The sequence below is a fragment of the Caloenas nicobarica genome, chromosome 5 (genome assembly GCF_036013445.1).
Source record: "Caloenas nicobarica isolate bCalNic1 chromosome 5, bCalNic1.hap1, whole genome shotgun sequence".
In the NCBI taxonomy this organism is placed as follows: Eukaryota; Metazoa; Chordata; class Aves; order Columbiformes; family Columbidae; genus Caloenas; species Caloenas nicobarica.
Genome location: NC_088249.1, coordinates 9,969,878 through 9,982,016, shown reverse-complemented (window position 1 = coordinate 9,982,016; position 12,139 = coordinate 9,969,878). Strand labels below are relative to the sequence as shown.

At 43.9% G+C, this 12,139-nt stretch overlaps 1 protein-coding gene across 1 annotated transcript in view; it reads left to right on the top strand.

Annotated features, from left to right (window-relative positions):
- Positions 1 to 1,532: 1,532 nt before the first annotated feature.
- Positions 1,533 to 12,139, top strand: part of ASPG (asparaginase) — a 47,863-nt gene continuing 37,256 nt past the window's right edge. Inside the window, exons 1-3 of the mRNA XM_065636512.1 lie at positions 1,533 to 1,692; positions 7,161 to 7,290; positions 10,768 to 10,879. Of these exons, the coding sequence (XP_065492584.1) occupies positions 1,533 to 1,692; positions 7,161 to 7,290; positions 10,768 to 10,879 (402 nt within the window). The remainder of the gene's footprint in view (positions 1,693 to 7,160; positions 7,291 to 10,767; positions 10,880 to 12,139) is intronic.

Below are 12,139 nucleotides of genomic sequence, written 5' to 3'. Positions count from 1 at the left end.
TTCAGCATTACTCCATCTATTTTGACGACACAAGCAATTCTACTACAGCCTTACCATCACCACGGCTATGGGCAATAATACTGCTGCCATTTCTTATGAAGCACTGAAATGATGTAGATGTGTCACCATTTCCTAAACCTGTTCCCTCTGTGTTCTTCACTGCATCAGCCAAGACTCTAAAGTACCCCCACTGCGTGGAAAATGGCCATTTTGGGATCACAGTATTCAGCTCCTGGCAATAACCAGCTTTTTGCAGATACAGCCAACAGCAGAGGTGATCATCAGGATAAAACAGACAGATATTCAGAGCTTCTGAGGCTGAAGTAGTAAGCTTCCTCATCGTCTTTATTCTCATTTCTTTTTCAGAGGTCCCAGATACATGGATAGAGATGGTATTGCCATATGCCCAACCAGGAATCTCCGTTGACCGTTAGCTAGTTTTTCCATGAGCGCTTTTGGCAAGACTGTTGAGAAACAGAAGCTATTTTTCACAACTGCATGTTGGATCTGGCTGTATCAAGAACCATTCTGTGGTCACGGGTTCCCAGGAAATACCAGTGCTTGAGGGTGAACAACCTCAAAGGGACAGAACAGCTCAAATAAAGGAGTTTGTGGGCTAATACTACCATATAGTCTACATGAGAGGACTGTATATGGATGCTTGATTTAACTCGGAGATCAGCCTGGACAGGCTGTGGTTTTGCAGGCTGCTGTTACTTATGGCACAGATCCCACCATTCCCAAGAAGACCTTTCCAGCACAACCCTTATTTTCTGTATTTCAGCTGTTAGTACTGAAGCAGGCTCTCCCCATTTGGCCCAGGGCTTGATGTGCAGCCTGAAGGTGGAAGCTCTTCCCTCTCTCTTAAGGCAACTTGGATGAAAGCCGAGGGTCCCGATCAGGAGGCTGAAATGGAGGGCAGGGTGGGTGCCCGTACCACGCTGTCTGCTTTTGGAAACACTTGGTAGGAACGAATCACCTCAGGGGCCAGGCAAGTGGAGGAGGTTCCCACATTCTTCCCCAAGAGCTTTCTGGAAAAAACAGGGGACGACGCTGCTCTTCTCGCCGCGGGTGACCCCGCGCCCTGTTTACCGCCCTCTCCCTTCCAGGCCTAAGCAGCGCCGCTGCCCTCTCCGCTTCTCCTTCAGGCCCGAAGGACCCTGACGCGCCCCCCGGGGCTGGCGCTGCCCCGCGGCCGCAGCGGCGCAAAGTACAAGGGGAGGTGCCGCGGCTCGGCCCGCCTGCCCTCCCTCACCTCCCCCGGGCCGAGGGGCTCCGCCGCGCCCCGGCTCCACCTCACCCCCGCCCGCAGCCCTCGAGCAGCAGCCGCCGGCTCCTCGCCGCCCGCTGCGGAGGGAGGGCGGGCACGGCGGCTCTCCCCGCCTCCCGGGCCAGCGCTGCGGCCCGGGCGGGCCGGCCCGCTCCACCCCGCTGCCTGCCCGAGCCGGCGAGGCGGGAAGGGGCGGCCCCGCACCGCCCCCTAACTCCCCTTTGGCCGGTGGAGCGGGAGGTAGCGGTTCCTCAGGAGCGGGATGGAGGCGGCAGCGGCGGGGCAGCCCCTTGCGGGGAAGCGCTCCCTGAGCATAGCCCTGGCCGGCTGCCCCCCGGCCTCCGCCGGCGGCTCGAAGGCCGAGGCGCGGGTGCTGGTCATCAACACGGGCGGCACCATCGGCATGGTGCAGGACGTGAAGGGTGAGGGGGCCCGGGGCGAGCGGGGCCCGGGGCGAGCGGGGCCCGCTGCGCAGCCGGCCTGGCGTGGGGGGCTGGCGGGGCGCTGGGCTGCGGGACGCGGCGTCGGCGAGCGGGGCCGGGGCGGCCGCGTCCTTCAGCAGCAGCCGCGCTTTGTGGCTGCGGGCTGTGGTTCAGCATCCCCGGGGTGCTCGTAGCCGGTGTGAGCGATGCCAGGAGGGTGTGTGCCGTCCCCTGCCCCTCTGTGCCTACCGGCTGGTTGGTCCAGTAGCTTATTTGATAGACATCCTTCTGACAAGCGAGCCTCACAGCTCTTTAGAGCAGGTTTTGGCAGAGGGCAACGTGTTTCCTGAACTATGAGGATTTTTTTTTTCCTCCTCCACACGCTGAAAATGAAACCAGCTTAATCTTACTAGTCATGCAGTCCTTTTTTAGCATCAAAACAGCCGCCGTCTCAGGCTACCTGGAGAGCACGTGCCTGGCGTTCCCCTGGGAGAGCGCGGGCTGTCGCGGGTGGTGGCCACGTCAAGGATTTTCAAGTGGTGCCCTGGCGGGTGCAGCTGATGCGAGTGTGGCAGCGCACAGCCTGCCGGCTGGCCTGAGGAGGGAGATCAGATTCAGCACCTGTGCTCGGCTGCCGCTGGGCAGGATTCTGCCGCTCTCCTACCAGCTCTTGTCTTCCTTCACGAAGTCATTGAAGAGTTCTGCTTCACCTTACCAAGGGAGGGTGAGACTTGTGCTGCTGAAAAAGCTAGATGTGCCAAACCCCCTCCCACCAGCGGAAAAATGTTTAAAACCAAAACCGACCTGTGAGATGTCTCAGTGTACTGCCTGCATTTCACTTGGAAGCCTTTTAGGTACCTACAGGTATATGCTCTGCATTTTCAGGTGCCCCTAAGTGTCAACAGGTAGATGCCTAAACTCACCTAAGACCCCCCTGGACCCCCAGACCAGAAGCTGGTTGGAGTGGCACCTAAGCACCACTAGACCCTGGCTCAGTAGGCACAGATCGCAAGAGATGCCAGAAGCATCAGCCAGCTAATGTGTCCAGGGAGAAGAATGGATTTCGGGCCAGGTCTGACTTGCTGCAGGGCTGTGCATTTACCAGTGTTGGTATAAAGGGAAACAGGGTAATGTGAAGGCAGGTGGAGAGAGGGATGCAGTCCAGTTTTGATTAACATCAGTTCCTTCCTCCTTCACTTGGGAGGCAGTGGAGCATCCCAGGATTTCCAGAACTGGTGTATGTCTGTGTTCAGAAGTGTGTGTGCTTGGGTTGGTTCAAGCCCCTGCCTGTGAAATACCTTCTCAGCTACTCATTTGTAGGATTAAAACACTTGGGGCTGTATCTCAGAGTTTCCTAGATTACATCTTTTTCTAATACATATCCCTCATTCTCAGAAGATGGCAGCTGGCTGATCCTTATTATTGTAGGGAAGATGCTTTAAGGGGTTGTTCTACTTTGCTTTTTATGACTGTCGTCTTTGTGTTTAATCTCTCAAAGTTGTAAAAAAATTTCTATTTCAAATGACATGTGGCAACATTCCCATCTGTCTGCATTGTTTATACTAAAATAATTTCCTACTTGTATTATCTCAGCTTCCTAAACACCTTTTAAGCAAATAAATTGAAATCACAACTAATTCTTTTATAAATGAACTCCATAACCTCTTCTGATCTTATGTCTTTTTTTTTTTTTCCTTTTGCTTAACAAGTGTCACTCACTAAAGCATGTGCAAACAATCCAACAATTATGATCCAATGCTGCTGGCTTGCTACATTCTGGTGAGAGTTTTAACCTGCTTTTCTTACGCAGATCTGGCAGCAGAGCAGCCCAAGCACCTCTTTCAGAATATTTGGCAGTCTTCAGTGTTCAGACAGAAGCTGGTGAAAGGGCATGGGAAAGGCAGTATGCTTAAAAGGGGGGGAAAAAAAATGCTCACTTCTTTTATTAATCAATGGATAGAAAGTGCTTGTTTACAACCATACCTGGAACTACAAATGTTTTATTTCAAGCAAAGTGAACAGAAGTAGCTTCCTTGAGCTGCATGGAACCTTTCAGAGCAGCAACTGCTCAAATTGAAGGGATCAGCTTAGGCTTCTACATGACTAATTTCTGTCTAGGCTCACAAGCTTTTCTGTGGCCTTTCCAGTTGCTGGTTTCATTTTTAAAATCAGACAGTTTTTGATCGGCCTAATGTATTCTGCAGGGAATATGTTCCTGTGCAGAACTGCCCTCATGTGCAAGACCGATACAATCAGTTCCCTGGGCTGACTGTGCACATGTGGAGCGATTATTTATCATCACAAGGGCTGATCGTAAACTTCCCGCAGAGGTTCTGAGGTTGATCTGTGCATGTGTGGCAACTCCGACATGTCGTGCACCTGTTGGACTTCCTGCACACCTGCAGGTTACCTGCACAGGAGTCATTTTTGGAGGATGGATAGTCTGTCTGTGTGAGCTGGATGACAGCCAGAGTCAGCTACAGACTCTTCCAGTATTCATGTTTTTACTGTCTAATAGGCCATTGCAGTGCATTTTTAAAATTTCTTCCTTCTCCTTCTTCCTATTTATTTCATCCTGTAACAGCCTCTTTTGGCTTATCAGTAGCTCAGTTCTGAAAGAGAGTCTTACTGCACTCCTTAGTGAGGTTTCTGTGATATTAATCTTCGCATCAAATTTGTGTTCACGTTCCTCCTGGTTGGTGCTTTCAGGAATATAATTTCCTTGGGCTTGTAGGCTGGATCTCTTTCCTAGCTTTTACCTGAAATATTAAGGGAAGAAGCACTGAACAAATAGAAGTAGAACTAAGCTAAATCTCCTTAGAAAGATTACTTAGCTTGCAATAGAGTCTGTTTGGGTAGCTTAGTTAATTATCTTTCTTAGGCACACTAGACTGCCAAAGGATGGGCTGCTGTAGTCCAAACCTTTTTCTCTTTGAAACCTATGCACTTCACTTCTGAAAGCCCCAAGTACTACAGCTGCGGAAATGAGTCTTTTGGAAAGCGCTTTCTGTTTCTCTGCCTTTGCAAAAATGTAGTTGTTATCTGGGAGTCTCGCACCATAGATGTATGCACCATTTGTTTTGATACTCCTATAGGTAAAATCTGGTTTAGTGAAGTCCTTTGTGTTCCTCAGTGTGGAGAGTGATTTAGGACTGGGGATGATGACTTGAGCATGCTGAGGTGCAGCACGTTCCTCCCCAGCTCTGTGGTTTCTTGGGTGCAGAGCCCCACGGGCACAGCTACATCTGACTTCTTCAGCTCTCCGTTCTCTGCTGCAGTACAGGCTGTAGGATATCTTGGTTGATAAGTAGCTATAACTGTGTGATCTATATCACTGGCGTGAAAAGCAGAGCCCTCGAGTGTAAATGAGACAGAATCGTGCTTGTTCTCCTCGGACACAGCTGCTCGTTTGCTGTTGTGCCCTGGTCCGTCTGCTCTGTGATGCAGGGAAAGGACAGAAGCTGGTGAGAGCTGCTGGGACAAGTTGCTCGGCCTGGCTCTTCTCTGCAGGGGTGAAGTTGCTTCAAACACTTGGTTAACAAGCTTGGCTCACAAAAGATGTTTTCCGTGCGTAATAAACTGGAAGCGTTCTTAGAACTGTTGCATTTGTGTTCCCCAGTGTTCGCCTCTTGAAACCGTAATGCAGAAAACACTGCTAAACGTGGATGCATTTGGGGGACACACTGGTTGTAAGTGGGTCATCTTGGATACATCTGCAGAATGTCTTAAAAAGAAGGTTGAAGTTCAGTGCAAGCAATTACAGAAAAATCCTAACAGATTTGTGATTAAGTGGAGCTGCCATTTGTAGAGAAGGGATTTAAGAATATTAATGCACAACAGCTCTCAAGTTCTTGGGGCAAATACACAAACAGTCTAGTTCATTGTCAATATTCAGAGCGAGATGAGCATTGAACAAACAGAAAAATAATCAGAAAGCATACAGAAAACACTTGATAATGGGCTACACTTCAGAGCCAAAATGACTCTATATTCAAGCACAGCAGAAGTGCCCATTTGTGACTAAGCTAGGAACATCCTTAATAGGAAGAGCAGGGATTATAGCTGAATGAACGAAACATCCAAAGCTTGAGAGCATGTTAAGTATATCTTGTAAAACAAAGTATTCTGGCAGAAATCCAAACAAATCCACTCAAATGCTGGTGCCATCCTGTGAGAAAGTTGGCTATGAAGGGACCTGCTACTTCATTTAGGGCAAGCCAGGAAGGGAGATTAGGGGCTTCTTAAGGATTTTCCCATCAGTTTGGAAAGTAAATGGGAAAAAGATAGAAATAGTATTAAAAATACTCTTTGTGTTTTGGAGTGTTTTAAATAGACGTTGCTGTTTGAAGATGAAACAAAAAAAAATACCGATACTAACTTGAATAAGAATTGTGTTTAAACAAACAGAAGAACTAGGAAGTAGGAATTACCTGCCCTTGAATTAGGAATAACTAGAACTAGCAGAAGTAGAATAATGTGGTTTGAGCATTTGTTCACCATCTGAACAGGTGGTATAAAACAATCACTGAGATTAAACTGAACCGCGCAGTAACGCCAGTAGAATCTTGAAATCCAGAAGGAAATATACCTCTGATGGAAGTTCCTTGAAGGAAAAACATCTCAAAAAGTCAGGCTTGGCAAGAACAGGGTGACTCCTGACTGCAGACACCGGGACTGTTGCCATCCTTCCTGAACAGGGTGTTGGGAGAGCAGTTGCAAGTGGGATTTACAAATGAGCTCAGTTCCATGATGCTGAGGATTGTAACATCAAAAACTTACGTGCTGTTCTGGCTAACAGGTTTCTCTGTGTATTTGTGTATGTATGTGTATATATATATATCTATATATATATCTTTGTACCTGTCAGTGCTCAATACCTACTGTGGGCTTCGCTTTAGCTTTCTCTTATTTATTTTTTTTCGGAGTGGAAATGCTATTGATATAACATGCAGCTTTCCAACATAGTCATACCAGTACCTTGCTGTTTGTGCCAATACTGCTGCAGGCTAAGAGGCTCAGGTAAAAATACCCCAACTTTGTACTACAAAATGATGCTCGCTGTTTTGTAAGTCTTCTGCCACTAGGTAGAAGTAGCTATGGCAAATGTAAAAAAGAATGGTAGCTTTTTGCTGCAGTTGCAAAATTGTCTTCCTGCCCCCACTGCTGCTCAGTATCTGCACACGAGCAATAACTAAAATAGGTAAAAGATAAATATTTGATATGGAGGATATTTGTAACATTATTTCTCTTAAATAAAGGATTTATTTATTTCAAGTCAAGAAAAGAATAACTGTATGGAGATTTACTGGTTATATTCTGTTTTAATGTTCTGGAAATAGACCGTTTAAATTTAATTTGGAAGGACGGGCAAACAGCTGTGTAACCTGACTTCTTCCCTCTTTACTCTGCCACTTGTTTCCTTCCGTGCCTACTCCTTTGTTTACTTATTTTGTTCTTTATTTTTAAAGGACTTGCTCCTGAGGCAAATAAATTAGTAAACAGCTTGAAAACAATGCCGATGCTGCATGACGAAGCGTATGCCCAGGAAACAAAAATGAACAACATCCATGAATTTCCAGATGACACACTGGTGCTCCCGTAAGTACATTTTCCTTGGGGAGTGGGGAGGTTAGGGAAGTATCTTGTTAATTTTTCAGGTAATTACGTCTCCAAACATTTAATGTGAAGAAGCCACTATGAGATTAACAAAAGTGCTTATATTGACTTAAAACGAAAAAGCCCACCACGTCTGACACAATAGAAGATGTCTGATAAATTTGCAATGAATTGTTTTACAACTGCTTGAGAAATAACTTTTAAATTGGGCCACAAGTAATCACTCTGGGCAGCTTAGTTCTGCATTTTTTTTCTCGTTTTGGATATTAAGTTGCTACTGCACAGACATACAAATATTCTGTAGAAACTAAGAAAACTGTGAATTATCTTCAGCATTTGTCTGAAAAAGTCGCATCTAATTAATGCATCTTTGAATAGGCCTCGTGCTTTAATTCTGCAGGCCTTCTGTTTTTAAAAAACCCTAAAAGCGGATTGTCTTTCCCAAATGTATGCAACATTATGATAACAAGTGATGGTCTTATAATTAATCTGCATTGCTTCTTAACTGTTGGGCAATGATTAATAAGCTTATAGGTTTTATTTAGAGGGCAGTATGCTAATTTGAGATATTCCCCAGCTGTGATGAATGACTATACCCCTGTAAACATGTTAACTTTGCACAAAGGATGATTTTACACAGTCATTAAAAAATAAATGGGGCTATAGCTGTTCTGCTGTAAGAGTAAAAATGGATATTCTTTAATCTTTAAGGAGAAAATCAGGACATACAAAGAAAATGTAAAGTCTATTAATTTCTTTCTATTTTGCATTGAGGTCTTTGTGTGAAGCTATAAAATAACCACTTAAAAGGCAGATGGCAGAAAAGGGGGTAAAGGGAAAAGAAATGGACTCCCAGTGGAGCAGTATTGATGAGAATATACAGTTTGTGTTAAATACGATGATTATACTAAGAAAAATGGAGCTCTGTTACAATACTGTGCTTGTAACTGAATAACTTTTAAATACTCTAAGGGATTTGAAATTTAACAAAACTATACTAATATACCCATTTGAGTCCTAAATATACTTCTCCTGGCAGATCTTTTCCATGAAGAACTGAAAAGCTTAAAACAATAATTCGCATCAAAACCTGAGGTTTAAAAAACAATCTTGTCTTGTTTTTCTGGCACTGCTGAGTGTCGTTTCTGGAGGTCAGTCGTGGCAACTTGCCATCTCCTCCTTTGTGCTAGCCGAGTGATATTTTAACTAGGCAGTTGAGAAATATTGTGAGTTTCTGCTAAGAGAAAATAGGAGTATTTTGTGAACTTTGTATATCTGTGTGATAACCTTGACGTAAGAGGAACGACATGATCTCTGTTTAGAGAGAGGTATCAGAAGTTGTAGACTAAGCTGGTCTCTGCTGTCAGTACGTCTTGTTTTATTTAAACAGCACAATCTCGGGGGAACTTTCTTTTCACAGATTTTCAACTGAATTCCAAAGTTACTATTAGCATGTGTAAATATGATATCCAACAAGGCAATTTTTTGTGTGAAGTCTAACTTCTTAGGTACAGTACGTCAGTTGATTATGAATGAAAACTACATATTGTTTAAATGCTCTCTCTGCTATACACAACTGTCTTACAGGCCTCATAAGGAGAGCAGGTCTGCAGATTTTATTAGCTGATGAATTGATAACTGACTCTTGGTTTTACATATTTTTTAGTTTCTATAAATACATATATGAATAGCAAGTGGGAACAAAACGCAATTGCGAATGCCAAGGGAAGGTAATCAACTTTTCTGTGCTCTAAGCACCTATTTTGGGAACTTTTACTCATCCATGCAGTATCCTGGTCTTTCCTACAGCCTTTGACTGTAAGCATCTGTCACAGTTACAGCAGGCAGGTAACTTTCCACCATCCTCAGGCAGAGGAAGAGCATTGAGAACGCTCAGAAGATGCTGTAACATGCACTCCGATGGCTCTGCCTGGGAGAGCTGACCCGCCGGCAGTTCTTTGTTAGCTGCTCGTTGGCCAGCGCATTGCTAAACAGGGACATATTGCAGCTGATGTAAGAATGGGTGAAAATGCTGGATATTCTGTCCTTTTCCAAGCTTCAGAAAGGTATCGGAAAACAATAGTAATTAAGTAAATCTTAATTAGCCAAGTGGAATTTATATGCAGTTGACTTTACTCTGAGTGGTTAGAAAATTATTGTGCAGAAATAGGCATATTTTTGGGGGGTGCTCTGTAGGTCCCTTTGGCTGGCAAATGAAAGGTCTTTGAGGAGTCATACTTCTTAAGACAGGCAGGTGGAGAAAGGGAGACCTGTGGTCCTTGGAGGCAAGGAGAGCAGCCAGGAGGCTTAGAGCTGGGACAATCCCACTGTGATTCCATAGCCATCATCTTCTTCGATGAGTCCACCCCCAAATTTGGGATTGTGTGCTTTTTGTAAGACATTGGAGTGCCTAAACACTTCTTGGTCTTTGGTTTCCATCTGCTGGGCTACACACGGCCTGATGTTTGAAAGTGTTACATTCTTCAGCCCCACAGGTACTTTATCCTGTTCCTTGACTGTTCATTTTTGGTTTACTTTTTTTTTTTTTTTTCCCCCCATACATGCTTTGTCTTGTTTTTGGAGCAGTCTTTTCCCAGCTGTCAGGGTTGCACTTGTTCAGTGGCCAATAACTGATCCCCATTGAGTTGCTCATGGTCCTGGGGCCTCTGTTTTCAACCTGTGCCAGTATTTTAAGATCTTTGCTATTATTATATTAAATGCTTAAACTCTACATCATAACAAGAGACAGCTGGTACCATACAGGAAGCTTTCATAACAAGGTGGCAACAGGCCTAGTAGGCTGGGACTGGGGTTTTACAAAGTTGTCCTATTACTAGCAAAGGCAACAGTTTACTTGAAGATCTCAACTAACAAAGAGAGGTTTTTTTCGAAAATCTGATGTCAGAGAAACTGAGAAGAGTGGATCTTCTGCAGGCCACAAAAATGAATCCCAGTCATAAGATTCTTAAGAGAAGGTACTGTTTGTGTCAGGGAAGAGCACCTATTTATAGGGTGTCTACTTTTATTTATGAAAGGATCACAAAGTTGTTACAACTCTTCTGTTGACTCCCTATAAACATTGGGAGCTTTATAGATTCTTCTCAATAGCTTATGCAGCATTTTTAAACCTTAAGGCTGGGTATTGACTTTTGTTAGACTCAGTTCCAAACTTAAAGTAAGTCTGTGTTCTTCTTTGCTTCTTTAGTTTTACCAGCTTCTTCCTGCCTCCCAAATAATATTTTTTATTAAATTAAATTTAGGGATTTGTGCTTTAAACCACATCAAGCCATGAACTTCTAAACTTGAAATTTAATGTTCCAAATTTAAGACCATTTTTTTGCCATAGACTTGGGGGATGGGGAGGAAAAGGGTGAAAACTACTGGTTTAGAGAGAAAATCAGAACTGATAAACTGATATTAGCTCTAAGAATTTTTTTTTCCGATTATCTTTCTTTGTAGTGTCTCTAAGCAAAACAAAAGAATTTTTTACACAATCTTGGAGCTCTCACCACTGCTTGATTCTTCCAACATGACGCCAGAGGACTGGGCGAAAATTGCAAAGAAACTTGAGGTACTATGGTGTGGGATATGTGTGTTGCTTAAACAAAACCATCAATGTATCTAGTATACTTAGCAAGATAAAATAATTCAGTAATGCTATACATATGTATTTGTTTATTTAAAATGTAAATGTCATGTACCTTGCTTAGTTACTCACAAAGTAACAAGTACTGTCCTTGCAAGGCTTGCCAATTTTTTTTTTTTTTTCTTTTGAGAATGTTGCGAACTCATTAAAGTTATATAGGTCTTCCAATGGTAAGCCATGTCATAATTCTGTACAAGAAAATAAGTAGGAAAACTGCAGGTATGATTGAATAAGGTCTGTAATATGTAGGTTGATATGCTCTAAAATGTTGACTGTTCAAAAAGTCGCTGTCCAAAAATGTTGAATAAAATTCTTAGGTTTAGGTGACTTAACTGAAGGTGGCTTAGTTACACATCATTCGAGTGTTCAAATAGCTTGATAGTTGGCTATTGACATAGAAAATAATTTCATGTCTTTATGCCTTTGTTACTCTGGACACAGATGGACTTTGACCAGCTTTGGCTTTACAGCCAGTAGAAAAAACGCTATCATGGTTAGGTTTCCCACAGTGGGAAATGTTTAAAGCCCTAGATAGTTCTGCATATATAGATTAATTCATTACATTCTCCTCTAGATTAAAAAAATCGGCATTTCTTTGTTCCTGTCCCTGTGTCTGAACTTAGCTGTGTGCTTTTAAGAAAGAAGAAATGCAAAACGTTAGAAATACTTCACACCAGGAAGTCACACATAGCTGTTAGAAATAAATAACTGTGGACCTGGTAAGATATTGCTCCTCCACTCCTGCTCACTCTGCGATAGCAGGCTTTATAGTGTAAATTTCCTTCTTTGACCAAGCTGCAGCAACGCTTGCAAACAGCGTAATAATGCTGAGAATGCTGCTGATGATTCAGGTAACAGTCTTTCACCTTTAGATCCTCTGATCCTGAAACCACCACACTAGGGATGGTGCTTGTCCTAGGGAATCCATCTTGCCAGGGCGGAGAGGAGACAGAGCTGATGTCTGGGTGGACAAGGCTGTAGGACAGAGCAGGGACACAGCTGGGACAAACCCAGGGACAAGAGAAGAGTAACACGAAAAATGCCGCGCCATGCTGAACAAGGAGAGAAGTTACTTTTCTTCTTCTATGTCACGCTAGTTTTGTTAAAACTCCTGAGCTCAAAAAATGCTTCTTTCTCATATACAGAATGCGGCTTCTCTGTATGTATAAATATCCAGTATGTGTG